The 27978-nt window shown below is 35.3% G+C and overlaps 1 protein-coding gene across 5 annotated transcripts; it reads right to left on the bottom strand.

Moving 5' to 3' along the window:
• Positions 1–483: 483 nt before the first annotated feature.
• On the bottom strand, positions 484–27323 carry ELMOD2 (ELMO domain containing 2). 5 transcript variants are annotated; one of them, XR_004230409.1, is made up of 10 exons: positions 27239–27323; positions 24814–24958; positions 23159–23187; positions 18962–19059; positions 17801–17930; positions 13890–14023; positions 11048–11116; positions 10138–10271; positions 3222–5962; positions 484–684 (listed from the first exon to the last, which is right to left on the bottom strand). XR_004230409.1 is itself a non-coding variant. In XM_003773173.4 (9 exons), the coding sequence occupies exons 2-9, from the start codon at positions 24953–24955 to the stop codon at positions 5817–5819; spliced, it is 882 nt and encodes a 293-aa protein (XP_003773221.1). In that variant the 5' UTR covers positions 24956–24958; positions 27239–27323; the 3' UTR covers positions 484–5816. The 5 variants fall into 5 exon arrangements, 1 of the variants encoding a protein (XP_003773221.1); XR_004230407.1 differs by having other exon boundaries at positions 484–3386; positions 4070–5962; XR_004230408.1 differs by having other exon boundaries at positions 484–4237; positions 5605–5962.
• Between the last annotated feature and the right edge of the window lie 655 nt (positions 27324–27978).

Below are 27978 nucleotides of genomic sequence, written 5' to 3'. Positions count from 1 at the left end.
ACCCAGAGCTTCCCATCTCCCAAGTCCAACACCCCATCTGCTCCCTGCTCCCTGGCATGATCTAACAGCCCTGAGAAAAGCTTGCTTAATAAGTATGAACTGCTATTATCTTCTTTGAATACTAAGAAGATATTATTACTCCTTCCTTTCCTTATGGCTTTGAAGTAGTCTTTGAGCTAATGAATTGAAATATGCAGACTTTTTAAGGATTTTTGTGACTCAAATAATTTACTTTCTGTATTCCAGCTGAGCCAACAACACTGAAATGCTGTAAACAAATAAATTCATCTAACACTTTACATTAAGTGCAAATAACTGAATAGAAGACTGCCAGAAGAGGGGAAAGGTACAGGAAGGAGGAATGCAGGTGCTTCTCCAAGAAGTACCAAGGTACCAGGGCTCTGCACTGACATCTGGAGGCAGGGAAAGGAGAAAGAGGAATAGGACACTCCGGTCCCAGTTGTTCAATTATTAACCAAGTACTCTTGAACAGTGTGGCTTTTATTTGCTCTACTGACACATTCCAAACAAAAACAACACGGCACAACTTACAGCACTGCTCTTACATTGTGTTAAGGTGGGCAGCCGTCCCATCTTCCATCCAAAACTCCCACACAATTCCCTAGAGGTTACAGTATGGATTCTTTGTAGGGAAAGAGGGACTTCATTATTTTGGGGAGTTCACTGCTTGGAAGGAAAAAAAACAGATTCATCTCAGCATTACGTAGCAACACTGGAGCTCCACAATTAAGGATCCCAACTTGGGATTCTTTTTTTTCTTTTTTCTCCATAGAAGTTCAAGTTGTAACTTGTCTCATTTTAAGAATGCCTTTAATGAATCTTCCTACTAAAAATTTTGTGTGAAGAGGTGTGTTGAGTTAATGAAACTTTAACCTCCATAAATTTACTTGGAGAGGAGTGAAAAATTAGAATGACACAAACATAACTCTAGAATCACAACACTTGAATTAGAACTGTAACAATATTTAATTAGTGCCCATTCAGTATTCCTCAAAGGTAATATTCTATTCTTCAATTCTCTAACTCTAACTACTTAACAAAAAAATTTCCTATACCACATTCTGAGAGTTTTACCCTACTACCATAACATTAATATTCATGCAAATGCACTTTCTTTCAAATATATCTCATAGTTATGTCTATTTAGTGTTGCTTGGAGCTTTTTTGGAAGGTGAAAATAATAGCAACAACTCTTCTGAACAGTTGGAATAAAATATTTTTAAAGAGTTCATATATTTTAATGAGAAATAAGTTAAAATTCAAAGTATTTTAAGGTGAAGATAATCAGAACAAGGGATATTTTCAAGAAATTATTCAATTTTCCAAATCATCTTAAAAATGATAGCAGTGAATATGTTTTTTATCAAGTAAGATCACATAGTGATAAGCAAAGAGGCCAGGACTGAGATTAACAATGTAACTCCAGAAAAAAAAAGTCAGGAAACAATGCCCAAATTTTGCCTATTTGTTCGAAGATTGTCTTTCAGAACATATACACTCTACAATCCCAAAAACTACATTTGCAGAATATTCTTGCCACTGGCAAATGCCCTTCAACCTGACACAAATTTTTTTAAAGCAACAATTCATTTTTTTTTTGACGCTCTAAACCAGTACACGTAATTAACTGCCCTGCTACTACAATCATATATCTAGACTACTTTGGCATTAATCATTCTTATAGACAAACATTGGTACAAAAACAGCATTAAATTCTACTTTACATATACTGAAAATCAAGAGAAGGCAGAAAGAAAGGTTTCATTATAAATCAGAAAACTCCATATAGTAGACTCAGTTTTTATATGATGCCACCATCACACATGTACATTTAGAATATTCAGTTTGCTTTTTAATTTATAGTTTGAAGCCTTACTTGGAGAGACTCCTGATCTAGTGAATTCTTGATTTAGACCAATTATACTCAATTAAATGGCAACTTAATTATTTTATGATGGAAAGAAAAATCCTTACTGTGTTGTAATACAGCCCGGAGGTAAACTGAAGAAATCAGTTATAAAGAGAAAATTTCTGTTTACACAAAATGTACCCTTCCATACTTCAATAACCTTTTCTTTTCAGTAAGTATACTGGCAGAGCACAAAGCCAGTTTAAAGATTAAAATGGAAATATGCAAATTTCAACATGAGAACTGAAAAAAAATGACGCTTGTTTTCCCACAAAGTACATATTCAACATCTCTTCTGAGTTATACTGAAATTATTCTTTTTGTCTATGCTCCTTGTTAGAACCCTGTTGTGTTTGTATTTTGGATTTCTAGCTTAGCAGTTTTTATCATCACTGCTATTCTTTGAAAATGGTGAAATTCCTTTCCAACAAGTGATTTTATTTCCTTAGAGAAAATCAACTCTAAGTATTCTTAACAGTGTGATTTTTGCATCTATCAGAATAGAATTTTATCAAATTAAAAAAATAATTATATATATCTAAGTAAGAAAATAGTTACTTTGTTGAATGCACAGTGAAATGTGTGATATTTATGTTGCATCTGTTACTTTCCAGTCCAGTTACTTCCTATTAACTCTCTCTAAAGCAAGCATAAAGAGAGATTTGTAAACAGATATGAAAGAATATTTGAAAGCTTCATTCCTTGATATGTCAGAGAAAGAAAAGAATAAACAATTTTCATGTACCCTATGGCAAAAAAAAAAAAAAAGTGCTAATACTGTACTTCAAAATAAACCAAGCTCAAAATAAGCTGGCTTTCATAGTATTATAAAGGAGTATTAAATAAGCAGATAAACTTCCTATTTTCCAAGTCTTCTAGCCTTAGTTACTGTGATCATTAAAGAGTGAACTATTTAGAGAGGACTAAGAAAAATTTCCCTCTAAAGTAAATGACATTTAAATTATCTCCTCCATGAAGACCTTGGCATGGCAGCTGCTCTTTCATGAAATGGACAAGCAACAAGAATGAGGATCTAACTGGTTATTTAACATGACTTAATCTTCTGAAACCAGTCATGTCTGGAGGCTCATCAAGCATGGAATTGGATAAAAGTCTCCCTACTCATGGCTGACAAATAGAGCTCTACTCTCGACCAAAGGTCATATACCTGCCCTTCTCCTATTATACAACAATGACATCGGATGACGCCACTCTATGATGACCATTTGTATATCGATCATGTTTCCAGCACTCAGAAAACATTTCGAGGTCTTTGATTATCTGCACATACCCGATGATGATCCCATTCCCTGGAGATCTAAGGATTATGACACTGATAATATTCCAACAAGCCTTGTTCCAGTTGCTGCTGCACACTGCCTAGGTCTCAATCATGCTGTCGTGCATATATTAGTAACATCGTTTAGAGATTCTAGAGACAATTCACATATTAGACCTGCAGACAATCATTATAATGAAATTAGAGCTGCAGATGGATTTAACATCAAGAATGTTAATTATACACAACTTGACACATCCACATATATTGTGACTACATCAACTCATACTTGGTGTCATTTAGCAATGATTTCAATCCTGCCAATACAAGTGGTTAATCTTTCAGGTTCATTAATGGCAGAGATATATGACTGCAAAAGAAGCCCAAATTACTATTCCAGTTGCAATCAGCTCCTTCCTTAAAAAATTTGATCCTACATTGATCTTAATTCCTGGAGTGATTGATGAGATACCAAAATTCAGAGATACCCAGCAGCACTTAGAAGAGATAGCTGGACCTCAATGGTTCCCATATGCTAAGGCTATGAGACACCCCGACACTACACAAATTACATCATCAGCATTTCCAAATTAGCACTCACAGCACTATATCACACTGAGAAACCAACTCAACTATAAAAAATCATCCTCAGGGAAGGCCTACACCTGGAGGGGTTCCAGAGTCTCTATGTTAAGAGAAGCCCAAGAACAAAGTATAAGCAACATTTACCAATGAATAATGGAATGTATTCAAATTATGGAGAATAACTTCTGAAACTGTGAAAGCCACTTTGGGATCAAGGTATAGAGGAGTCCCTCGAGTCAGCATCAGATACATTTGATTAAAAAGAGTAAACTCACAGACTCTATCCAGGATGTCCCCTCACACATCATCTCAATAAGCTCCTTCCCCTCATGCCATTCTCTCCTTTGCAACAACAGCTCCCTCTTCTCAGTCTTGACAACCAGAATACGGAAGCCTGTAACGTCACTGGTGAGTCTTCAGGAAGGAAAAGCACTTGTCACTGGCTGTTAGAAAAGAGGATGAGCCGTTTGAAGGTCAATCTCTAATTTCCTCAACGAGAAGGAGATATGAAAATATTCATTTGAGAATGACATCTTGGAAGACATGAAAGGATTTAGAACTGAGGTTGTTAAGAAATTAGATATCATGGTGTGTTACATGCAAACTTTGGTTCAACCATCAAAGATTCTGAAACAAGATTAGAGAAACTCCAAACAGGTGTTTCCTTCATGTACTCCAAGAAGTCCACTTTTACCAAGAGAAGAAAGAACCCAGGACAGTTGCAGTAGCCTGAAGCCTACCCAGAATGCACCTGGAAGCTCTGAAGACTGACACGAACAATCCAAGCTCAGAACAACAAAGAAAGGACGCACAAGCACCAAACTCTCTACTACAGAACCAAAAAACCAAGAAAGCTTGCACAAACTCCACACTGCACAACTGGCACTGTTCCAATTAAACTTTAAAAAAAAAAATAGAAGCAGCAGCAAGGCCAAACCACCTGAACAAGCTCTGCAATCCTCACTGTGGTAAACTACCATGCAGAGTTCTTATTTACGAGATTATTCTTAATGGCTGCGTCTCCCATATTTTGCCAAAAAGAGTCTAAAAATGAAACTAAGCCACAGAGCACGATTTTCACATTAATCTACATGAATTGGGCCTTTAAAGTCTCCAAAAATATGAAACTGTTATCCCTCATTTAAGTCTCAAGTATAGTTTAGGGTTATTTTCACATAAAATGAGTAAGTTTTCTTGACAATAAGTTACTGCACATATACAAAAAAGAGGGGCTATGAAAAAAAAAAACCTACAAAGACTACGTAATTCATGACTTATGGATTAATCAGATTCCGAAGATCAGAAAATCCTTTTGCGATACAAACAAAGTAACAAATCACACTCTCAAGTGTGTGTAGAGGGAAAAATCTTACAAATACCAATTGCTTTTATTCTGAAGGATATTTTATGAACTCGGCTATCAGGAAGCCAGGTTAGAAATGATTTTTAATCCTCAGATAACTATGTGTCCTTTTTGCTTCCAAAAACGACACCTTCTGAAATATAATGGAAAACTAATAGCAACAAACAACCCATCCCACTACCTTGGATGACTTATCACCAACAAAAATAAAATGAGGATAGAAGTAGGAATATAAACTTCTAAAAAAATATCCTAAAAAGACTTTCATGTTACTACCTACCTGATAACTCTTCAGCATAAGGGGAAAAGTAGTGATTTTTACAAGGTAATCAACCTGCTGTAGTACAAATACCTGATTTATGCTTCTTGGCCAAAAGGGCTAAGTCCCAAGTCTCCAGCTATAGATCACATGATCTTACAGAGGAGATCTTTGGAAGGGCAACTTACCTTTGGAGTGCAGTGTATAGATAATTGTAAACACACACTGATTGTCCACTAGCTTACTTAAAGAGGATTTCTGAAATTTTTGTAAGAAATTATGTATAAAAAATTACATCATTAAAGTTTCAAGTGAAATTGGTCAGAGAAATTCCATTACAACATAGAAATTCAATTTTGTGTGCAAAATGTGGTAGGAATCAGAAGATATGTAGGACTGTTCATAACTTTAAGGTAAGTAGAACTCTGTAATCCAACAGAAGTCCCTTAATTTTTTCAAGAAACTTTTCTCTATATTGGTTGAAATACATAATGCTTTCTGGCTTTTCTTCAAACCAAAATCTGTCAAACTCATAGAAGAGATAACCTGTGGTAAAAAAAAAAAAAAAAAAAAAAGAAAAAAAATAGAATATTAGTAAATCAAGCAACCAATAAGCATGTATTTCAAACCTTTTAAATTCCAAGCTCTGTCGGTAATTGGCAATACAAATACAAAAGTCAGACAGTTCCTGACTTCAAGAAGCTGATATTCTACTGTCCTCAGAAGAATACTTTTAAAAACACCTTAGCACAATGAAGACTTCCATCTTATTTTTTAATTTTCAATTATTGACTATATTTTGTGTCACATTTATATAACCAAGCCATAAATTCAACATTAGATTAAAACAAATCTCTGGACATTATGAAAGATAATTTCTATAAGAGTTGTAATGCATATTTTTTCTTGGTTTTGTCAAGAAAAGGGAAAAAAATCTGCAAAAGATTAGGACACTACTTTGAGAAGTCAAATTCAGAATGAAAAATAAAAAGGAACCTGCAAACTTCAATCCAATTTGAAATTCTACTTTTATGCCCTTTATGTCACTTTAAGCCATTTAAAACATAAATGTATTTATATCAAGGAATAAAAAGAGGCAAAACTAGGTATTGGTCCTAGAGTCAGGAAGACCTGAGTTCAAATCCGGCCTCAGACACTTCACACTTACTAGCTGTATGACCCTGGATAGGTCACTTAACTACTACTGCTTTACCAAGAAAAAGTATATGAAACTTATATTAAACTAGCCAATTCATACTAATCGAATTTATGCTGTATTCATAAAAACAACAGTAACATCTGATATTTACATAGTTTCTGGTATGGGGGGGGGAAGTCAGGGAGGGAGGAAGAAAAAGTTGGGAGCACAAAGTTTTACAGAAATATATGCTGAAAGCTGTTTGAAAAGATATATTTGGAAAAATAAAATAGTACTAAAAAACCCTAGAATCTGAAAAAAAAAAAAAAGTACTTTCTTTTTAAAGTATATTTAAAATTTAACTTGGCAATTCCAACACTCTCCTGCTCGTTTGGGTTTCCTTCTGAACTTCCTTAATTTTTTCTGGGCATGTATTTTTTTTCTTTAAAGTATTACTATCATCACTCCCACATTACTCCACTTTAACTCTCCTTATTTCCTCAGCCCTATAGAGCATTTCAAGGAGAGACAAATGGAAATTAGTTGAAAAGAAAAGGCAACAATTTTTCATAAAATTGAGGTTTCAACAAACCTAAAATCTCCTGAAGTACTGTTTGAGTTTTCCCTAAAACCAAGAATAGGTTTACTTCAAAGTGAGTCCAAAATCTATTTTATAAAGATTATATCTTTTCATTAATCCACTGCAATACACACATAGACAATTTTATATTATATATGAAAAAAATCCCACCCTATCCAAGACAGGGTAAAGATTCAAGAGAGAGGTAGAGAATTATTGAGGGTGAAATCTGCTGGAGAAGGCTGGAAGGCTTCAAACCTATCTGTATAATGTGTATTATAGGACTTCTATCTTCCCCACTCTTCCCATCTCTTAGTCCTCAGCAAGACTTGGATTCCCCAATGACAATACTTCATCTCCACCGCTCCTCTCCAGCACTGGCTGCTCCTCCTCTTATACCTGACATACTTAGTTCTGCTGGGAGAAGTCAGACTATCCTTTGCCCTCCACTATCACTCCCAGATTCTCCTTTATGGTCTTCGACTCAGAAACCTTTCTGTAATATTCTTGCTAAAACGTAATCTTCACTTGTTGGGGTTTTCTTGGGGTCTCTGGAGGCAGCCTTCCTTTCAGTTCAATAATCACCCCAAATGTAGCCAGGTGTTGAAGTCCAAATCCTTTATTGTCTCTTTCCTGGGGTTGGGCAGTTTTCTGGAGAGCTTTTCAGTCTGGCCTTGGTTCCAAGAGTTAAGCTCCCACCTGCCTTCGCTGGCTTCCGAATCTCCCCAACTGAATCCTGGCTGAGGCTCTGGGAGCTTCTAGTGCACTTGTCTTTCTGGCTCTGAGAGCTTCTTGCTTATATGCCCCACACTGAGTATATACCAATCATTATATCAGTAGGAAACCATTATTTGTCGTAGGATTAAATCAATGCTAAACTAGATTTAACCACTGTCTCAATTCCACTTAGTACCTTGTTTCAAGTTTCGGCCCATAACTTCTCCTTGTAGGACTAAATCAATCATATTGAACCATGATAAATTGGATAACTATTGTCTCTATCAATTCCACTGACTTAGTACCTTGTATCAAGTTCTGGCCCATAACACCTTTCCTCTTCTGAAGGCCCCTCAATCAAATTCACATTCAGTATGAATTCTGGAGTTATATAAGTATATTGAACTCCCAAATTATGCTCCCTTCTTTCTCAAGGAGCTCAGCACCTAGTTCATTATCCAACTATACATATATAAACATACATTTTAAACAGAGAACCATCTAGATATTCTCTCAAAGTCTCCAACCTCCCAACTCCTTGACCTCCTTAAATCTCATGACCTATTCCTTCACTCCTATTCAGTCACAGAGGAATGGATACATACATAAAAACAACAGTAACATCTGACATTTACATAGTTTCTGGTATTGGGGAGGGGGGAAGTCAGGGAGGGAGGGAGAAAGAAAAATTGGGAGCACAAAGTTTTACAGAAATATATGCTGAAAGCTATACTTGAAAACATATGTTTGGAAAAATAAAATAGTACTAAAAAATCCTAGAATCTTAAAAAAAAAAAAAAAAAAGTACTTTCTTTTTAAAGTATATTTAAAATTTAACTTGGCAATTCCAACACTTTCCTGCTCGTTTGGGTTCAGAACCAAAGAAAGCTAAATGGTCTATTTTGGAAGAGACAATAAAAGACTGTATTTTAACTCCTAGATGTATTTGAGGTGATTATTACTCTGAACCGAAATTAAGGCTGCCTCCAGAGAACCTCCCCAAGAAATCTGCTCCCAGAGAATCATCATATTTTAGAAAAGCAAAAAGAACATTACAATTGAGGACTTTCCAGGTCCTGATTCCTATCTGACTTTATATTCCTTCCTTTCCAATCCCAATTTGCAAGGTCAGCAACGTCAGCCCCAGGCTGCTCTCAGCTCTTAAATCATGGTCTTACTGTCCTGTCAATGTGCTTATTTATCTTGCTGAATCTCAGTTCAGATTTGTCCCACTCTCTAGCCCTTTTGCTCTTACTGAGGAGCCGCTAAGGTCTCACAATTGTGTTGGCCATATATATTTTATATTCCCGTTATATATAGCTTCAGTGGGGCCCCTATTACAAATCTTCCTTCCTAAATGATTTCCTATTTCACTTCCCATAAAAGATATTCAAAACCCTTCTCAAGCCTCTCATACCTACTATTGACCAAACTCAAATTAAAAAAAAAACTAAATGTTGACAATTGTCTTTACATGTAATTGAGGGGGAAATGAAATGTTTTTTAAAAAGAAAAATCTATTTACACTAACTGCCTATACTCTTTCTCCACCCTTACTCAACTCTATGCAATTTGAATTCCAGTCTCAACTTTCAACTGAAATTGCTCTTGCCACAATTACTAATGATCTCTTAATTGACAAATTTGCCAGTCATTTTTAGTCCAATACTTCTTGTTCTATGCGCGGCATCTGATGCTGGATATCAACCTCTCTTCCCAAATATTCTTGCCTTTCCAAGCTTTGCTAACACATCTCTCCTAGTTTGCCTTCCAACTGTCTAACCACTTTTTCTCAGTCTCCTTTACTGACTTAATACCCACATCATACTCCCTAATTGTAGGAGTTTCCTAAAGTTTTATTACAGGTTTTCCTCCCTTCTCCCTCTATACTTCCTTTTGTTTCTTGATAATCTCATTAAGCTCTCAAGGGTTTCACCATCATCTTTATGCAAATGATTAGCAGATCTATACATCTAGCCCTAATTTCCCTCCTGAGCTTCAAGCCTACGTCACAATTGCCTAGTGGATTTTAAAATTGATATCCTGAAGAAATATGACAAAACATGACCAAAAGTGAACCATTATCTTTCCCCCAAACACTTCCCTCTTTGAAACTTCCATTTTTGTCAAAGTTATCATCAACCTTCCAGTCTCATGTAGATAAGAAACACTCACTTAGCAGATGAATACTGGTATGCATTATTTCTTTCAATGCCTTCCTAACAGTTTGATCAATCCAAATGAATAATAAGCATCACATAATCATAACTTATTTTAAATACTTACAATAAAATTGATGAAAGTGTTCCATTGTTGGACTACCAGGAACAGAATTATAGAAATGAAATTTCAAAGCATTACTCTTCAATAAACTATAAGCCATTTCTGTTAGATTGATCCCAACAATTGCATAGAAATATCTGCAATAACAAAAACATTAACAATTATATGTATGACTAGCCAAATGTTTAGTGAAATAAAAGACTTAAGAGGATTATCAAAAATTCCATCCCTAATACGATACTGATCTTATACAAAGTCTATTTTCTCCCCCATAATGTTATTCTTTACTCATTTAACTACTCAGTGCAGCTTAAAAATGGCATTATGTCTTACTGGAGAGGGTACACTTTTTTTTTCTGGAAAGCTCCAAACACAAATAATATAAAGAATTCTTTAATGCTAAATTAATTATGAGAAATTTAGGAATACTACTGGTAGTAAAGGAATATATTCTCTTCTGCAACATCATGATGTGTATATGTACCACTGAGTGAAAAATTTTCTAATACCAGAATTATATAAGATTTCATGCACATAAAAATCTGAGTCTTTATATATAAAGTTACAACAGAATAACTTTTTAAAATGTAATCTGAGTGAAAAATAAAGTTGTGACTTTGTAAAACAAAACTGTATTTCAAATTATAATACTTGCTATTAAAGTCTCTACCAAGATAGTACTGTAAGTTAAGAAATAAATTCCAAATATAATGAAATACCATCAGTATTTTCTGTTAGCATTTACTGCCCAAAAAGTTACCATGTAATAATAATCATTTACCAATTTCTTATTGAAATCTTCACTAAAAAAACACATTTTGAACAATACCAGAATGTATCCTTTGAATTTTTAAATGAATTAAGTATTAAAATTTAAAATTGACTATGATTTCTTTAATACATCTGGGCTTACCCCAAAGTTGGATGATTTGAATGACTTAGAACTTGATGAGCTTCATTGGTATAATTTTCACTGAAATACCTAAAATGTTTAAGGAAAAAAAAAAAAAACGAAATGTAAAATACCACATTCAACAAGCATTTTCAAAAACACCTTAAAAATGCTATTGTCAATATAATCTTAATACAATATCATAAACACATCATCATATCCTTCTTTGAAATATCTCCAATGATCTACCCTTTCTTTCTGAAATTTAAATTCAGAAGTATAGAGCTAAAGTCATATTGAAAAAATCTCCACCAGAATATTTCCTGTTGGCAGAACTGTAGCTCAATCACCTAAAATGATGGCATCTAGCCAAGTCAGCTTATTCTTGAAGCTTTATAAAGCTCTCTGTTGGAAAAGTTAACTTAGCTTTCCTCTGTAAGGAAACCTGTCCATGAGCTGTTCCTTACATCTAATCTTATTCTGCTCTATCTTAGCAAGCCTGTTTTCCTTTAATGGCATGCTTACCGAGTCAAAGAACAACTAAATACCATGATATTTCCAATAGCCCATCTTAGTTTTAGTTTCCTACCTTGCTTATCAAAGGGAAAACTAGACAAGAAGTAGCTGAACAGCAACAAAAACAATGAGCTGTCCTCCTGCCTAGAATGTACTTCTTCCTTACCTCTGCCTTCCTTTTTAAAAGGTCAGAGAGTAGAAGAAATCTGAGCTGAAGTTCAGAGCAAGATAAATAACCTCATGGACAGGACAGTATAACTAGAATTTAATTTGAAATTAAATAGAAACCATTGCTTTTCTGCATTATTTACTTTATTCCTTGCTTATCTCTATTGTAACTAATGAGTGATAATTCACATATCTGTCTGTTTATATCAAGTCATAGAATTGGTAAAAAAAAATTATAATTAGAAAGAAAAAAATAAGCATAGCATCTTTTAAATTAAGGAAATCTATACAGTTTATTTCTTGCTATCTTTCTCCTAACTCAGTGGCCTTAATTTTAATGCTTTCCACTTCTAATGCTTTTCCTTTCCTCTTACTTTAATTATTTTGTCAATATATTCTCCTTCATAAATTCTATCACTTGTCCAAAACTTGTTACATATATATATCTGAGACAGAATTCAAACCCAGGCCTTCTTAATTACAAGCCCAATTACAAGCTTTATCCATACATCATGCTGCCTTTTATGACCCCAAAATAACTAGGTACAAAGTTAAGCAATGAACAAATTGCTCATTACCTTAAATAGGTTACATCTAACTGACTACACAAAACTGCAAATGCTAATTCTGTATTCTTTATAGTACAGCTACTAAATCTAGGAAGACTTGATAACAAAGATACTCAAATAAATCTTTACTAAAAAGACAAAATGGAAATATTAGCATAAAGCAAATTAAAAATTCAGTAGCAAAACTAACCTGTTAGGTTTCATCAAATGTTACACATAACCACAACACAGAACAAACAGCTTCTTATCCTCAAATAGTATTATCTTTAAAATAACTATAGAGTTAGTGGCTTTTAGATTTTTCCTCAATTCAAAATCATTTAAAATATCTGTCAGAATTTACAGTGTCTAGAATAAAATTGTACAGATTTCTCATATCTAAATCTAAAGAAACTACATTCTATCAGTTGCAGAGTAAAATATCTAGAGGCAATGTTACTTACACACTTTATATAACTAACGACAACTTTTCAATCAGGTGAAAATTATTATTCAAATTTCAAATTAATTTTCCTACATTGAATAGTCTAAATCTGACAGCCCTCTCTTATATTACTATAGTAAGTGTTCTTTAGTGTTATTTTTTTCAACAGTCTTTTTCCAATGGGTTTAATCTAATCTGTAGCAGAACTAAAAGTTTATCACAGTCCTCATTTAGTCCTCATAAAAGGAGGTACTAATATCTTATAACAATAAAGTTGTTGGAATTACTTTTTGATACAAAATAATTTGAGAGCAGCTTTTCCCTTCCAGGCTTACTACCATATTACTGACACCAGCAATTCTAAAAGTGCTATTCAATTGAATTTCCTTATTTAATTGACTAAAAGGAAACTCTAAAAATTTAGTTGTCAAGCTAAGTCAGTGATCACATGTCTAACAGAGTCTCTAGGGGTTTGATGTTCTTTCTCAGGTCAAGAACCCATAGAACTAGTACTGGAAATTGTGGCCCACAAGCAGAAAGAAAACCTGAGTGAGAAGAGACATAGTTCCAAGCAGGGGACAAGTCTAGAATTTAACCAGGTAATAAAGAGCAAAGGGAACCAAAGAACTGGAGCTGGGAAGAGACCTCAGGCATCACTTAACTCAACCTTCCCATTTTAAAGAAGAAAACTGAGGACTAGAAAGGTTAAATCCATATAGATAGTTAGTCCGCAGTGTAGAAACTAGAACATAGATTCCCCAATAACCAGTTCTTTGATAAAAGATGTTCTTTCGACCAAATCACACAATGCCCAACAACAAGGGATAACAATTTCCATTACCTTAAAGTGGCTTCATTTTTCAAATAGTAATCAGGAAGCCCAGAGGCAATGCATGCATGCCAGGAACTGGGATAGAAATTTAATACAAAAATATATTTATTTCTCTGGAAGATTCTAGAAGAGAGCCATCAAAAAGTAGGGAAAGGAATGGTATTGGCAAAAAAACATACACAAAGTACATTTCAATTGTTCTCAGGCTTTGTCCAGCACACAAACAAATGCTGCTGGCTGGGCAGATACTTATGAAGTACAGATATAACTTGAAACATAAACTTAAAATTGAACAAAATTCTGACATACACAATTTTATTTCTAAAAGAAAGAAAAGCATATATTTTCACTTACACAAGGTTGACTAATCCCAGCAAGCCCATGCCTCTGAAGTCTGTTTTGGGGTCATCACCTTGGAAACCAATGTCACACCACTGCTTGGTGATTCTAGCCTTCAGTTTTTCATTAGGCATCAGCAGACTCCAAAGCTGAACAAATACGCTTTCATATTATAAATAATATAAAAGTTCTTAACTTACCAACCCCTAACCCTCAATAGTAATCTAATTTAAAATTTCAAGCTATATATTGTCAAGTTATTTATATTTATTAATTTATTTGCTTGCTTCAGGTCACAAGTAAAAATTTTCTTAGTAGCATTTAAGATAGATTTAAACTTTCATATTATTCTTCTGAGAAATAGTATAATACTGACTTTAAATCTGATTAATAATTGCACTTTTCCTTACTGATTATTCCAAGTGAAATAAACTGAAGAAATGAATAGATGATCTTGGAAAAGTAACAAATATAAAAAAATAACACACTGAAGAATCAGTTGTAGCACATACACTAGAGCCGAGGTTCTTAAACTGGGATCTGGGAAATCTAACATTTTGATAACTATATTTAAATACAATTAATTTATTTGTAATCCTGTTATGTTTTATGCATTTAAAAACATGATTCTGATGATAGGTCCTTAAGCTTCACCAGACAACCCAAAGGCCCATGTCACAAAGAAGATTAAGAGCTTCTGTACTAAAGGAATTAGTTCAAGTACAGCCTGTGTCAAAATTCTGTATTAGTTACTTTTTCCTTTCACAATATTTGATACCTTGAAAAAATCTTAAGCATACAGGGCAGTTTGTAAGGAAGATTAAAGTCATTCTAATCCTTAATTAGGAGGAAGAAAAGGCTGGGATCAGTGATAATATCACCAAAAAAAGAAAAAAAAAAAAAAAACAGTAGCACATTGGCAGCTATTAAACTGAACTTAAAAAAAAAAAAAAAAAAGAATCCAAAAATAGACATCACACAGAATAGAATCAGGCTTTTTCTACTCTATTATAGAGAGCTTCATACAAAGACCAAATAAGGCAAAAATAAGCAAAACAGATAACAAAAGCCAATTAAAACATAAAAGTTATAAATAATTAGTTCTTTACATTTCATTTACAAAATCAAGACATCTTTCTAATTAAAAAAAAAAAAAACCTTACTCCTCATGTGTACAATCTTTTACTACTTCAGTGAAAACTGAAACTTTTGGCCCTGATTTAGAACACTGGTTAAAAAAAAAATCTCTGGATTTGTGGAACACATCTGTCCCTGAACTTTTTATGTGGTCCACAAGTTTCCATGACTGTTCACTTTATGTCTTCCCTTTCCTATCAAGTAATACAACCATGCTCCCATCTTAAGTAGAGATTTTTGTATTAAGCTTCCAGCAGATGACTCTGATTGAGGGCAAACAGGAATGGAAAAGTCATGGGCTAATCTGAATGCTATTCTGGGATAGGGAAAGAAAGGAAGTTGATAAACTCTCTATAATTTGGGTAGTGACTGGATAGCAAGGAATGAGCTCTAGCCATCCCTGCTCCTCCATTCCTGGGAACACCATCTCAGAGCTAAAAATACATCAGAAAAGCCTCATTTCTAACATACATAGAGAAGTAACACAAATGTATAAGAATACAAGCCATTCTCTGATTTATCAATCGTCAGGATATGAAGAGACAATTTTCAGATGAAGAAATTAAAACCATTTCACTAATGACCAGAGAAAAGCAAATAAAGACAAATCTGAGGTACATCTCTACATACCTCTCAGACTGGCTAAGGTGACAGGAAAAGATAATGATGACTGTTGGAGGGGATGCGGGAAAACTGAGACATTGATACATTATTGGTGGAGTTGTGAACGAATCCAACCATTCTGGAGAGCAGTATGGAAGTATACCCAATGTGCACACCCTTTGTTCCAGCAATGTTTGTACTGGTTCTGTATCCCATGGAAATGATAAAGGAGGGAAAAGGACCCACATGTTCAAAAATATTTATGGCAGTCCTTTTTGTAGTGACACGGAATGGAAACTGAGAGGATGCCCATAAATTGAGGAATGGTTGAATAAGTTATGGTATATGAATGTTACGGAATATTATTGCTCTATAAGAAATGAATAGTAGGATGATTTCAGAGAGGCCTGGAGAGACTTACATGAACTGATGCTAAGTGAAATGAGCAGAACCAGGAGATCATTGTACACGGCAACAATAAGATTATGTGATGATCAACTGTGATGGACATGGCTCTTTTCAACAATGAAATGATTCAAACCAGTTCCAATGGTCTTGTGATGGAAAGAGACATCTGCACCCAGAGAGAAGGCTGTGGGGACTGAGTGTGGATCACAACATAGCATTTTCACCTTTTTTTTGTTATGGTTTTCTTGCTTTTTGTTTTCTTTCTCATTTTTCCTTTTTAATCTGATTTTTCTTGTGCAGCATAATAAATGTGGAAATATTTTTAGAAGAATATAGTTTAACCTATACTACATTACTTGCTGTCTAGAAAAGGGGTAGGGAAGCTGAGGAAGAAAAAATTTTGAACACAAGGTTTTGCAAGGGTGAATATTGAAAAGTATCCATGCATGTATTTTGAAAATATAAAGCTATTATTAAAATAAATAAAGATATATCAGTGTGAGTGAGAATGAATTATATTTTTGCTTAAAAGGATGAAAACTAATTCAACTGGGTCAGCCAGTGAATAGAATTATTTAGAGGGAGGATAGAACAAGAAATGGGGCATAAATACAGATGCAGGTTCCTCACCCCTATCCCCAGGTATTATGCTATTCCACACAAAACTCATCTATTTTTAATTCTATGTACTACATAAATGTTTCCATTTTAGTCCTCAAATTTCAAGCCAACTTTGCATAAAGTAGAAGGTTTAAGATTTTTTTCTTTTTACTTATACATGGTTCTTGATGATTCTCTGTGAATAAATGATTCTAAGCAGGAAAAGAAATAGGAGTCAAATCCACTTAAGAGATGTGAAGTTCTAGTTCCAACTCTGCCAACTATTTGGATAGAAAAACCTTGGTGAGTCAAAATCGCAAACCTCAATTTCCTCACCTGCAAAATCAGTGGTCCTAACTAATGGTTTGTGCTCCTGAATAAGGATGCCCTTGAGTACAGGAACCAGATTAAAATGTAGCCAAGAAATATTTAACCAAATAAATAAAACCAAAACATGACATAGCTAATGTTGATATGTGGTTTTCTAAGTCAAGATGTAGTTCACAGGGATCCTTCTGTAGAACTAGTGTGAGCTTGACTTCACTGGACTAGATTAAATCAATCTCTAAGATCAATTCTAGCTATAAAATTCCTTGAAGTCTATGATTTTAACATTGAAAGAAAGCTTATCAGAAATCATAAACATTTAAGTTTTTCAGTAATATGAAATAAGATATTTCTATGCAACTGTCCTAATCTTCAAATATGCATCACCAGATTTGTGATATTATGATACTAAATAATACCACCCAAATTGTCAGAAGGGCAACTATGAGAACAGTACTCTGAAAGAAGACATTCATACTTGAGAGTGAAATGAAAAGAATACCTAGTTCACATATATATTTTGTATATAAACGAGAAGAGATGTGGTTAGCAAAAAATAAAATAAAGTAAAATAAGATATATATATATATATATCACTTGGATCTTTCTTTAAAGAAAAATTAAAACATTTAAAGAATATTTCTATATATCTCATTATGATAAACAGTAGGCACTAAAATATAGGTTAAAAAATTCAAATTCACTGAAACATAACTAAAGAAATTCATAACTTTAAAGAGAAGAAATATATAAAAACTCAGAATACAAAGATACATCTTTAAGCATTTTGATTCTTTAACAGAGTCTCTTTTCTAGACTTCAATAATTCCAAAAAGATAATAAAATTTCACCTTCATTAGTAGTTCCTCATGGTGCTGGTTATTAGAATCATAAGGACTTTTCCTCACATTTTCTACATCCAAATAGAGTTGTTTATAGCCAGTTATCTGCAATAAGCATGTTTTCATGCGCATTTTAAACCTGAAACATATGAACCACCACCAAAAAAAAAAAAAAAAAAAAGGTAAGTGGCCTAACTATGCACGAGAGAAAGTAGTTACCATTCAAAGATCACTACCTAAGGTCACTATAAATTGGGTACTAGGCTCGACTACTAGTTAGTGTCAATTCAAGTAAATATTTCACTACCTTTTTTGTGTAAAGCACTATATTAAACAGTATAAGGAAGAAGGGAAATAAAAGGAAAGGTGTGAAGAAGGGTAAAAAAAAAAAAAAAAAATTGAAAAATGCCAGCAAGGAGAGCAACGTGGTTAAGGTTGTAGTTATGTAAGTCAAAATACTGAGGCTGCTTAAAACATTCTCACTCCTCTTAAGAAAGTCAACTAAGCACCTGAGAGTAATGTGTCTTTTTGTGCAAAGCCGAAAATTCAATACAATTGGTTTCCTTTCTGTATTTTACCTAATGCACTTAAAAACATCATGTCCATAGGTTTCACCAAACTGCCAAACCAGTCCATCCCAGCAAGTGGAATAAATGAGTCACCCCAGCAAAATAGGGAGTTTTTTTTTTTCCTGACAGCCTGTCCTAAGCAAATACTGGTTATATATTCCCCATCTTTCATCCTAGCAAGCATGGTACCTTGTAGACAGTCAATGGCAAAATGCTAAATTTTAGAGAAACAAGTAAAAGGCACTTTACATCTTTTAATTACACAAATGACTGTTGACTATTGTCATTTGAATTTCATCACTTTTCTTGACAAATTCTACTTTGGGAAACCCATTAATAATCCATCCTAAGGAACCCCTGGGATAGATTAGAAGAACAGTGGATGGAAATCAGGATTGGCTGACCACCACTAAATAATTGTGTCTTTGAGCAAGGTCTTAAAATCTATATTTGGTTTTCTTGCCTGAAAAATGAGAAGATCAGATTAGACAACTTCTAATCTAGCTCTACAATTGTGTAACACCTATAATTCACAAGATACTAATTACCCAGGCACAAGTAAATAGAAAAACAAAAGATATTAACCAAGAAGCTTCCATACCTTCTGTCTTTTTTGGGGTTAATATTCTTTTCCTTCATTATATCATCTACACATTCTTCTACTTTATTGTGATTGACAGATGTGGCATTTTGTAAAACCTATTAATATTTTAAAGAAAAGGTAAGAAGAAAAACTTATAGTTCACGTTTATAAGCTAAAATATAAGAACAAGAGGGTATGAGACATTAAATTAATTCAGTTCAATTCAACAATCATTAAACATTAAAGAACTATTATATGCAAGACACTGTGCCAGGACCTGGGAATACAAAATAATATCCAACCTATTTATATAGGAAGCATACAAATAAGTAAATGTAAAATAACTGAGAGAATGGAAATAGGGTGTCTGTTACAACAGTCAAGGTAAGAAGTGATGAGGGCTTGATATTCATAACTATGTAAGTGGGAAAAAAGGGAACAAATTTAAATAGCTAGAGTGACAGATAATATATATACACATACAAAAATATAAAACATATATTATCTATCTATAGAAAGACACTTGAGACAGAGAGACCACAGAGGCACAGATGACTACGAGGTGAGAAACCTGGATGTCTAGAATTAAAATGATTAAAAGAAAAAATCAAGTCAGAGGAAAAATGAGTTTAGGAAGAAAGTTGATAATTTTTAAACTTAAAATGTCTCTAACTCCATTTTAAATTCATTTCAGATGTGAGCATAATAATGTAATAGCTGTAGAGATAAAAACTGAGTCAGAAAACTCCAGGCTCTGTGAATCATATACATGAAAGAGACTGTGCCTATTTTCTTTATAAACACTCTAGGGGATCTGTCCCCAAATGATAAAACACCTTGCCTTTTCTACTCTACATCTTAGAATACTTATTTCCCTTCAAAAATGTGAATTCTTGAGCCTCACCTATCCACCATTTAGTAACATAAATTGCTTAAAGGAAAAGGGATAGACAGTATTAGAAAGAAAAAGAAAGAGTCTGACTAATAGGAAATGTATAATGTTTGAAACTAAAAAAAAAAAACTTACTTCATAAAATATGAAGACTGAAAGAATCCAAGATCAAAGGTCATAAAATCATAAAGGCTAATCACAGATAAGGATTGAGAAGGATTTATCCACAAAATCTTGCAATTGCAGTCACTTCTCAAATCACTCCCCCCCCCCCCCCCCATCTGAGAGGTAGATCAGGATAAAAGTAAAACACGTCCAAGAAAGGCTTAAACAAAATAAATCACTCCCTAATATCATTATGGACCACAGCTGACATTTTTATGGAACTTTAAGGTTTAAAAGTTAATTATTATCCCATTTACTCTTCAGAACAAGTTATCTATAAGGCACTTACTGGGACCTAGAGGAACCTAGAGTCTGACCCCATTATGGCATTGCTATTGTCTTATATACCTGTTTTCAAGCTACCATCTAAAAGAAGTTCTTTAGGGACACAATTCAAATACAAAAAGAAGTCTATAATTATCTTCAATTCAACAAATATTGCCATTATATATAGTTTTCTAAATTATATGTAAATGTGTAATTCTAAAATAAATTGAAAACTGTCCTTAAATATTTTAAATGTAATTTTACTGTTCAGTTACAGAGCTAAATCTTTTTTTTTTTCACTTTTCAAAAGTGTATAGCCAAGGCCATTAGAATTTTCATAAATTTTCAATTATAAAATCTGAATTGGATTTCACTGTTCATGGTACCTAAGAATGAAATACAGTATATGTCACAAATTATTAAAATTTATAAACAAAAGATGTTTCCACACACTGGCAAGTTTAGCATAGGCTTAGCTTTGTTCTTTGCCCTTAGCATTCCATAGCAACATCTCTCATCTTCTAGAATATAAATTCCTTGGGGTAGGGACTGGCTAAAGAGGGGTGGAGATTCAGGTCTTGTAATTTCAGTAACATCCAATTAATGGGGAATCAAGGGAGGGACTTTCCCTTCAAATAGGAAATAAAATACAGCCTTTTGAAATTTCAAAGGTATGTCTACTAACCTAAGCATCCATTCTTGCAAGAATGTAAAACAAATCTTCCCTTCCCCCAGTCATCAGTGGGGGGAGGAGGGGAGGAAGAGTCAACATCGGCAGACATAGGTTAAGGTGGCAAAAGTACTTGAATATTGGATTTGAATGCAGCTTGATACACAGCTGGTTAAAGAACCAAGGGCTAAAATCTTAACCTGCCTAGAGATGTTTGCTCAGTGATAAAATGGGTATAATCCTCTCCAGTACTTTCTTATAGTGAAAAAATTCCCTAAAACACTAAAGGCATCAAAGAAACAAGAGCAATTGTTATTTTCCTAATTCAAAGTCCAGCTACCACTAAAAGTGGTACTTCCCTCAAACTTCCAGCAACTATTCTGGCATAATCTGCTCTCTCTGAACTCCTATGGTACTCTGCATCCAGAGAGAAGACTATGGGGACTGAGTGTGGATCAAAACACAGGATTTTCATCTTTTTTGTTGCTTGCTTGCTTGTTGTTTTCTTTCTCTTTTTTTTCCTTTTTGGTGTGACTTTTCTTATGCAATACCATAATTGTGGAAATATATGTAAAGGAATCATACATGTTTAACATATATTGGATTATTTGCCACCTGGGGAGGTAGGGGGAAGGAGGGAGAAAAATTTGGAACAGAAGGTTTTGCAAGGGTAAGTGCTGAAAGCTATCTTTGCATATATTTTGAAAAATAAAGTTATTATTTAAAAAAAAAAAGAGAGAATTGCCTGGGACAATCAGATGTGAAGTGTCCATGATCCTTGAGGCTGTCTCAGAGGCAGAAAATAAACCCAAATCTTCCTGGTTTCAAGGTCAGATCCCCATTTAGCATGCTATAATGCCTCTTCTATGTATTCACAATCCCTTGAGATCTCAATTATTTTGCTGTAATCATATTTAGTTATAAAGAATCTATAGAAACATATGGCACTTGGTTGGTCGGATCCCAAAATCAAATAGATGATTCTAGAACTTTGTGTTGTGGAAAATTATTAAATTGTTTAAAAGTCAGTGCTTTTCCGATAATTGTAGAAACATGTATAGAAGAATTGCACGTTTGACGTGTATTGGATTACTTGCTCTCTGGGAGAGGAGGGGAGGGGAAGGAGGAGAAAAATTTGGAGCACAAGGTTTTGTAAGGGTCAATGTTGAAAAATTATCCATGCATGTTTTAAAAATAAAAAGCTTGATGTGAGGCAACCTGGTTTGCTGCGTGTGTGTCTAGAGTCATTAAGTGAGATTAGGGGGCAGGGGGGATAGGAATCATCCCGGGCAAGTCAACAGGAGCTCATACTTAACTAGGTAACAACCACTCACAAAGCATGGTCCTGGGAACCACAGGTTATTTAGCTTATAAGGTAAGCTTCCTGCTTTACAGCATGGAAATGTTTGCACTTTTTTTTTTTTGACATAAATACTTGGCAGTTCACCACAAGTGATGTTCTTCTTCCATTAATTCTGTTAAGATTTTTGATGGTAAAGAAAAAGTAGTAAAAATAGTCTACAATTTTTTATTCTACCAAAGTGATCTGTATTTCCAAAAAATTGAGAAATAAAGCCCTACATGAACTTATAGTAGAGGGTAAGTATTACATCTTTAGAATTAAAAGGCGAAGAGTCTCTATAACTATCTGAGACTACAGCCTCCTATTTAGGACCTCACTAAGCATTCTCCCTGAGGTGCAGAACATGGGCCAGATTTGGAGTCAGAATGCCTGGATCCAAATTCCAGCTCCATTCCTGAACAGCTGGGTAAACTTGGGTCAGTTTTTTCATCTCTCTGGATATCAGTGGTCTCATTCATTTAAAAAAAAAAAAAATGGATGAAGGGTCCTAAATGAGATCTTTGGATCCTTCTAGCCCTAACAGTCTGGGACACCACAGTTGTCTATGGGAAATCTTCCTCCCAAAGTTCTGTCCTTTCAAAAGCCAATTTTACCACAATCAAACCAAAATGAATCTTGAGAATAGTATAATTAATTCTATTTTTAATGTCTTACTTATTCATGAAGACATTTTAAAAAGATATATAACAAATGATAAAAAGGAAAAGGATATGATTTAACAGTAATTGTGTTGATGTACATAGCCTGATGATGACATAAAATACCAAATTCTAAAGTAAAGGAATTTATTAGAATTTTAAAGGCAATATACATCCAAGCTGAAGCACAATGTCGGAACAAATTTTGACATGATCTTACCTGATTCTTTGAGAGGGTCAAAGCATTTTCTGAAATGAAAAAACAAAAATCATATGATCTAAATGCTATATTTAATTAGCAAATGTATGTCTATTAACATTATTGTAGTCAAAATGTCAAATCCAGGATCAGAGTATTTTAGCAGTTATATAATAAAGGTAAAAAAAAAATTTTTTGATATGATAACTTCTAAAAGTTCCATTTCAGCACTAAGTAATCTAATTGAGAACAGAGGGGAGGAAAAACCTTTCTGATGAAGGTTTCACTGGATAAGAACATAGCAAGATTACCACACTGTAGCTTCTCAACAAATCCAGTCCTTGCCCAATACTAAGGAACTGGGTGATTACTAAAAACTCGGGGGGAAAAATTTTTGGTTTATTTCAAGTTATTTCTATAGCAGACCACAAATGATGCCTGAGTCCTGATTTAAAATAAATCTGTACAAAGAATCTATGAATTATATAAATGCTCTGAAATTATCAGGAATTGTACACAATGTCAATGGCCTCCAGATCAAAGTAAGTCCATGTGGACCTACTCAAATCTAGACTAAAGCCCAGAAATTGGGTCAACCTTGGAAATATAGTGAGGCTATTCTTTTTGCTACATGATATATTCCACTGAGTAGATGCTAGATTTGAGGAGACAAGTAAATCAAAATATATAACTTAACATGGGTAACATAAGCAAAGCTTCTTCATATTACCTGACCAAGCCTTCTGGCTAGACAACTGCCATATCACTAAACATGAAAAAAGCTGTGCCATTTAAAAAATTCTTAGCATTTCTTCTCTCTCTCCTACTCCCATCCCAAGGCATGACAAGCAAAGTTCAATGTAAAAAACACTGTCATCAATCTTATTTGCCTGGAATCTTTTGTTTCCTTATATTCTAAGAAAATAATGAAACAATTTTTTTTACTATAGATTTCTCCTAACAGATACTCTTCTGTCTCCCCTTCAGTAATGCCTTTAGAAGCATCTTAAGAAGAAGGCACTTGGTTCTTTGCCAGGACAAGCACAGGATTAAATAAAAATGAGCAGCTAGCTGATTACCATTAATTCAAGAGCTAGTCCTCTACCTCTGGATCCCATACCTGCATCTTTTCTGGTTCCCCTATTAGGCATAGTGGGCTGAATTTATAACCTCACCAAATCCATTGTAGTGGGATAAGAAGCTGATCAATCTCATCTTGGACTAAAGATATTCTCTTTTCTTTCACAACTGAAACTTAAAGGGAAAGAAATCTAAAAGTAAATACAAGTTTCCCATCAATTATTTCAATCCCTGTTTCTACCACAGAGCTACTATCTTATTTAAAGCAGTCTTCAAGCCCTGTGGAATTGCTTAGGGATGAAAAGGTGTTTAAGCAGATCTAAATTATAATTAAGTATATCAGTCATTTTGATGTAACTCTCAAAGACTAAATAGGCTGCTTAGCACAGAGGTAGAGTTGGATCTAGATATTCTTCATTCAGGGAAGGAGAACAGGAGAAAGAAAAATTTAAGAAATAGAATTTTGGTTTTTTTTTGCCAAAGTGTATCTATAACCACAGAGACAAATGAGAAATTCAAGACTCAAACAATTGCCAAGTAAATCTAGCAAGAATATTAAACAGTTTTGCTACAGGTTTTTAATTTTAAAATCTTACCTATCTTGGATGCTCTTTCCCCACCTACAAATCCCTCACAGATTCGCTGCAGCTCACATTTTCTGGTGATAATTCGCAAGATCCATTTCATCCAAAATCGAAAAAAACGTCCATAAAGGTACTGCCATATGGAAATAAACATTTTCTGGTAAAAGGGAAATACAACAAATATGATAAATAATCTGAAACCAAGTTTTATGACTATAAAAATTATACTTTAACGGGATAACCAAATTCTATTTAAAATTATTTGCTTCTGCAAATACATGCTTATTTGGTAACTATCTTTAGTTAACCACTTACAAAATTAAAAGGTTCAATATAAGAAGTATATGCATATACTTTTCTATATAAAAAAATCTCATCAGTGAAATAAATTAGAAACATTTTTCTCAAAATGAACTTCAAAAAATATTAGACCAGCTTTTATGAGCTCTATTCTTCACTAGTAAACTATAATTCTAAATTTCAATCCTGAGTACTAATTCTTGTTCTAGCAAAGGGGGTACTAATTTGGCAACAAGATGCAGTTTTCTCTGTATGGCAAATCATTATTTTAAAAATATATATATTTACTAGTACTAAAACTGAGTTGAAGAAAAGTTATGAACCTGCATGGAAGACCAGTTTCTTCAGTAGGGAAGTACCTATATCAGAAAAATCATAGGTCTAATCTTTATCCTTTTCACTAGTGTAGTGGTTTTGATAGAACAAAATATTGGATCAAAATATAGATCAAAGTAAGTCCATGTGGACCTACTCAAATCTAGACTAAAGCCCAGAAACTAGGTCAACGTTGGAAATATAGTGAGGAAATATAGTAAATTCTCTAAAATCTGACATCTACCTATAGGAAATCAACTTGGCAAAGCAAAAACCAAAACCACAGACCAACTAGGGGTTATGAATGGATTGTTTAGCTGATACAATTTCAACATAGTGTTCTTTTTGCGGAGTTCACATTTTCTATCTAAAATTGGATACTAATAATAGTCTACCAAGGCTTTAAATTTTTCATAATACTTTACAAGCCACAGGGCTTGAAGACTGCTTTAAATAAGATAGTAGCTCTGTGGTAGAAACAGAAACCCTTAAAATCTAATTTCAGCTTCACAATCTCCTGAGAAAAGAACACCTTACAATATGTATAACATCATTCTATTTTACAAGTAGGAAAACATATCCCATTTTACAGCAAATATCACATTTTGTAGGTGGGGAAATAAATATCCCATTTTACAAGTAAGGAAACAAATATCCCATTTTACAGGTAAGGAAATTACACAAATATCTCATTTTACAAGAAAATACACAAATATCCCATTTTACAGATAAGGAAATACACAAAGATCCCATCTTACAGGTAAGAAAACATCCCATTTTACAGATGATAAAGAAATAAGCAAGTAGCCCGTTTTACAGGTAAGGAAACAAATAGCCGATTTTACAGGTAAAGAAACAGATAAGACCCCATTTTCATAGGCAAGGAAAGAAATCAAGATAAGGAGACTCAGAGAAGTAAAGTAGGGTTTGCTGGAGGCAGAAGCTAAATTTGATCCCATTTGACTTCAGACTCGGGAACTTTCCTACAGACTCTGAAAAACTTACACAGGTCTATGGTATTTTGAGGGAGACCAGCAGCTTAAAGGGCCAAATAAAACAATCCGTATGGAGCTCACTGATGCCTTAGCGAAGTCACTCAATGCACTCCTGGAAGTCAATGCACTATGGCTACACGCTTGACTCCCGCACAGGGACACCACTAACAGGCTGCTGTGCAAGGAGCAGAAGAAACACACTAGTTCTGAAGCCTGGGTTAGATTACGGCTTCCCACTGCACGTGATTTTGGAAAGCATGAAATCATAACCTCAACGGGGGATGATCATAATTCCGTCATCAGCCAGACGACGGGGGTTGGAGAAGATGATACCGAATGGGTTTTTTTTTTTTTTTGCCGAAAGCCCAAAAGCAAGAGGGTCACAAATATACGCGTCCAACTCTTAGCCTTAACTGAGGGTCAGAGACAGAACGTAATTGACCCAGGATCCAATAACAGAAGCAGAATTTGAACCCACGTCCTGACTGGAAGCCTTTCATCACAAGCGCGGCCCTTTAGCCTGAGAAAAGCAAGGATTTGAGCCAGAAGAGACCTTTACGGTCCTGGTCCAAACGCTCTCGTTTACAGAGAAGGAAACTGAGGATAGGCGTGACTGGCGGGGAAGGGGACCAGAGGGGGCGGAGCCGGCGCATGCGCCCTCCGGCCCCGACACACACCCCACCCCCCTCACGCCCTCTTCCCTCCCGAGAGACGAGAAATCCGGGTCTCGCGCCCCTTCTCCCCGAACCCCGCGAGACCCGAGCTGGTCGCGACGCCTGAAGACAAAAGGGCCGAGGGCGCGGGAGAGACAAGTGCAGCCTCCTCACATTCTCGGAAGAATGAGCGGAAGCTGGGACTGACTCGAGATCCCCGCTTCCGTATCCGCCGCCGCTGCCACTCCTGTTGCCCCTGCCGTCAGCCTGCTACTGACGGAAACGACGCCGCTCTCAGCCTTCTCACCCCCGCGCCCTGTGACCCGGAAGTTTGTCCCGGAGCCCACCCTGCCCCGCCTTCCCCCTCCCTTATTGGTCCAGGGTTTGCCCTATCGCCTGGGGGGAAAGAGGCGTGGTCTGTCTCCGGACTCTAGTCTCATCCCGGGGACGCTCAGGCGGTCTCCTTGGCAACAGCACCTTGGAGACCGCCCGCCGCCTGCCTCTTGGCCGGCTGAGCCAACCTGCTAGGGGATGCTCCGAGGAGGAGGCCGGTGCGGGCGCGCTGCGGGGGCGCCCCTGCCCTCACCTTTAGGAGCGGGGTGCAGGCGTGCAAGAAAGCTGTGCTGGGCGTCAGAAGCATTTCGTGGGCAGAGCTGAAGGCGTCTCTCTTTTTCGCGCCGCCACTTCCACTCAGTGCGGCTCCTCCTCGCGCGAGTCTTTACGATCTGTAACTTACTGGTCTGTGTCTCTACTCCCAGGCATCCTGCAACCAGTGGTCAAGTCTCGTTGACGTCATCTTTGCAACATCTCTCAGATACACGCCTTCTCTCCTTTGCCACCTCCCAGATGTGGGTCCTCACCATCCCACTCCAGGACGGTTGCCATAGCAACTGGTGGGGCTACCCACTCCAATC

Source organism: Sarcophilus harrisii, chromosome 6 (genome assembly GCF_902635505.1).
Source record: "Sarcophilus harrisii chromosome 6, mSarHar1.11, whole genome shotgun sequence".
In the NCBI taxonomy this organism is placed as follows: Eukaryota; Metazoa; Chordata; class Mammalia; order Dasyuromorphia; family Dasyuridae; genus Sarcophilus; species Sarcophilus harrisii.
The sequence above is the reverse complement of the archived record's forward strand: the minus strand, read 5'-3'. Positions and strand labels throughout refer to the sequence as shown.

What these genes read in the sequence shown, in the direction of transcription:
- ELMOD2 (XM_003773173.4), bottom strand. Translation starts at nt 24,955, where the DNA reads ATGTTTATTTCCATATGGCAGTACCTTTATGGACGTTTTTTTCGATTT. An exon ending in ATGAGGAACTACTAATGAAG is followed by an intron (nt 14,024 to 17,800) that starts GTGAAATTTTAT and finishes GTATTTGTTCAG; the next exon opens with CTTTGGAGTCTGCTGATGCC. An exon ending in ACACTTTCATCAATTTTATT is followed by an intron (nt 5,963 to 10,137) that starts GTAAGTATTTAA and finishes TTTTTACCACAG; the next exon opens with GTTATCTCTTCTATGAGTTT.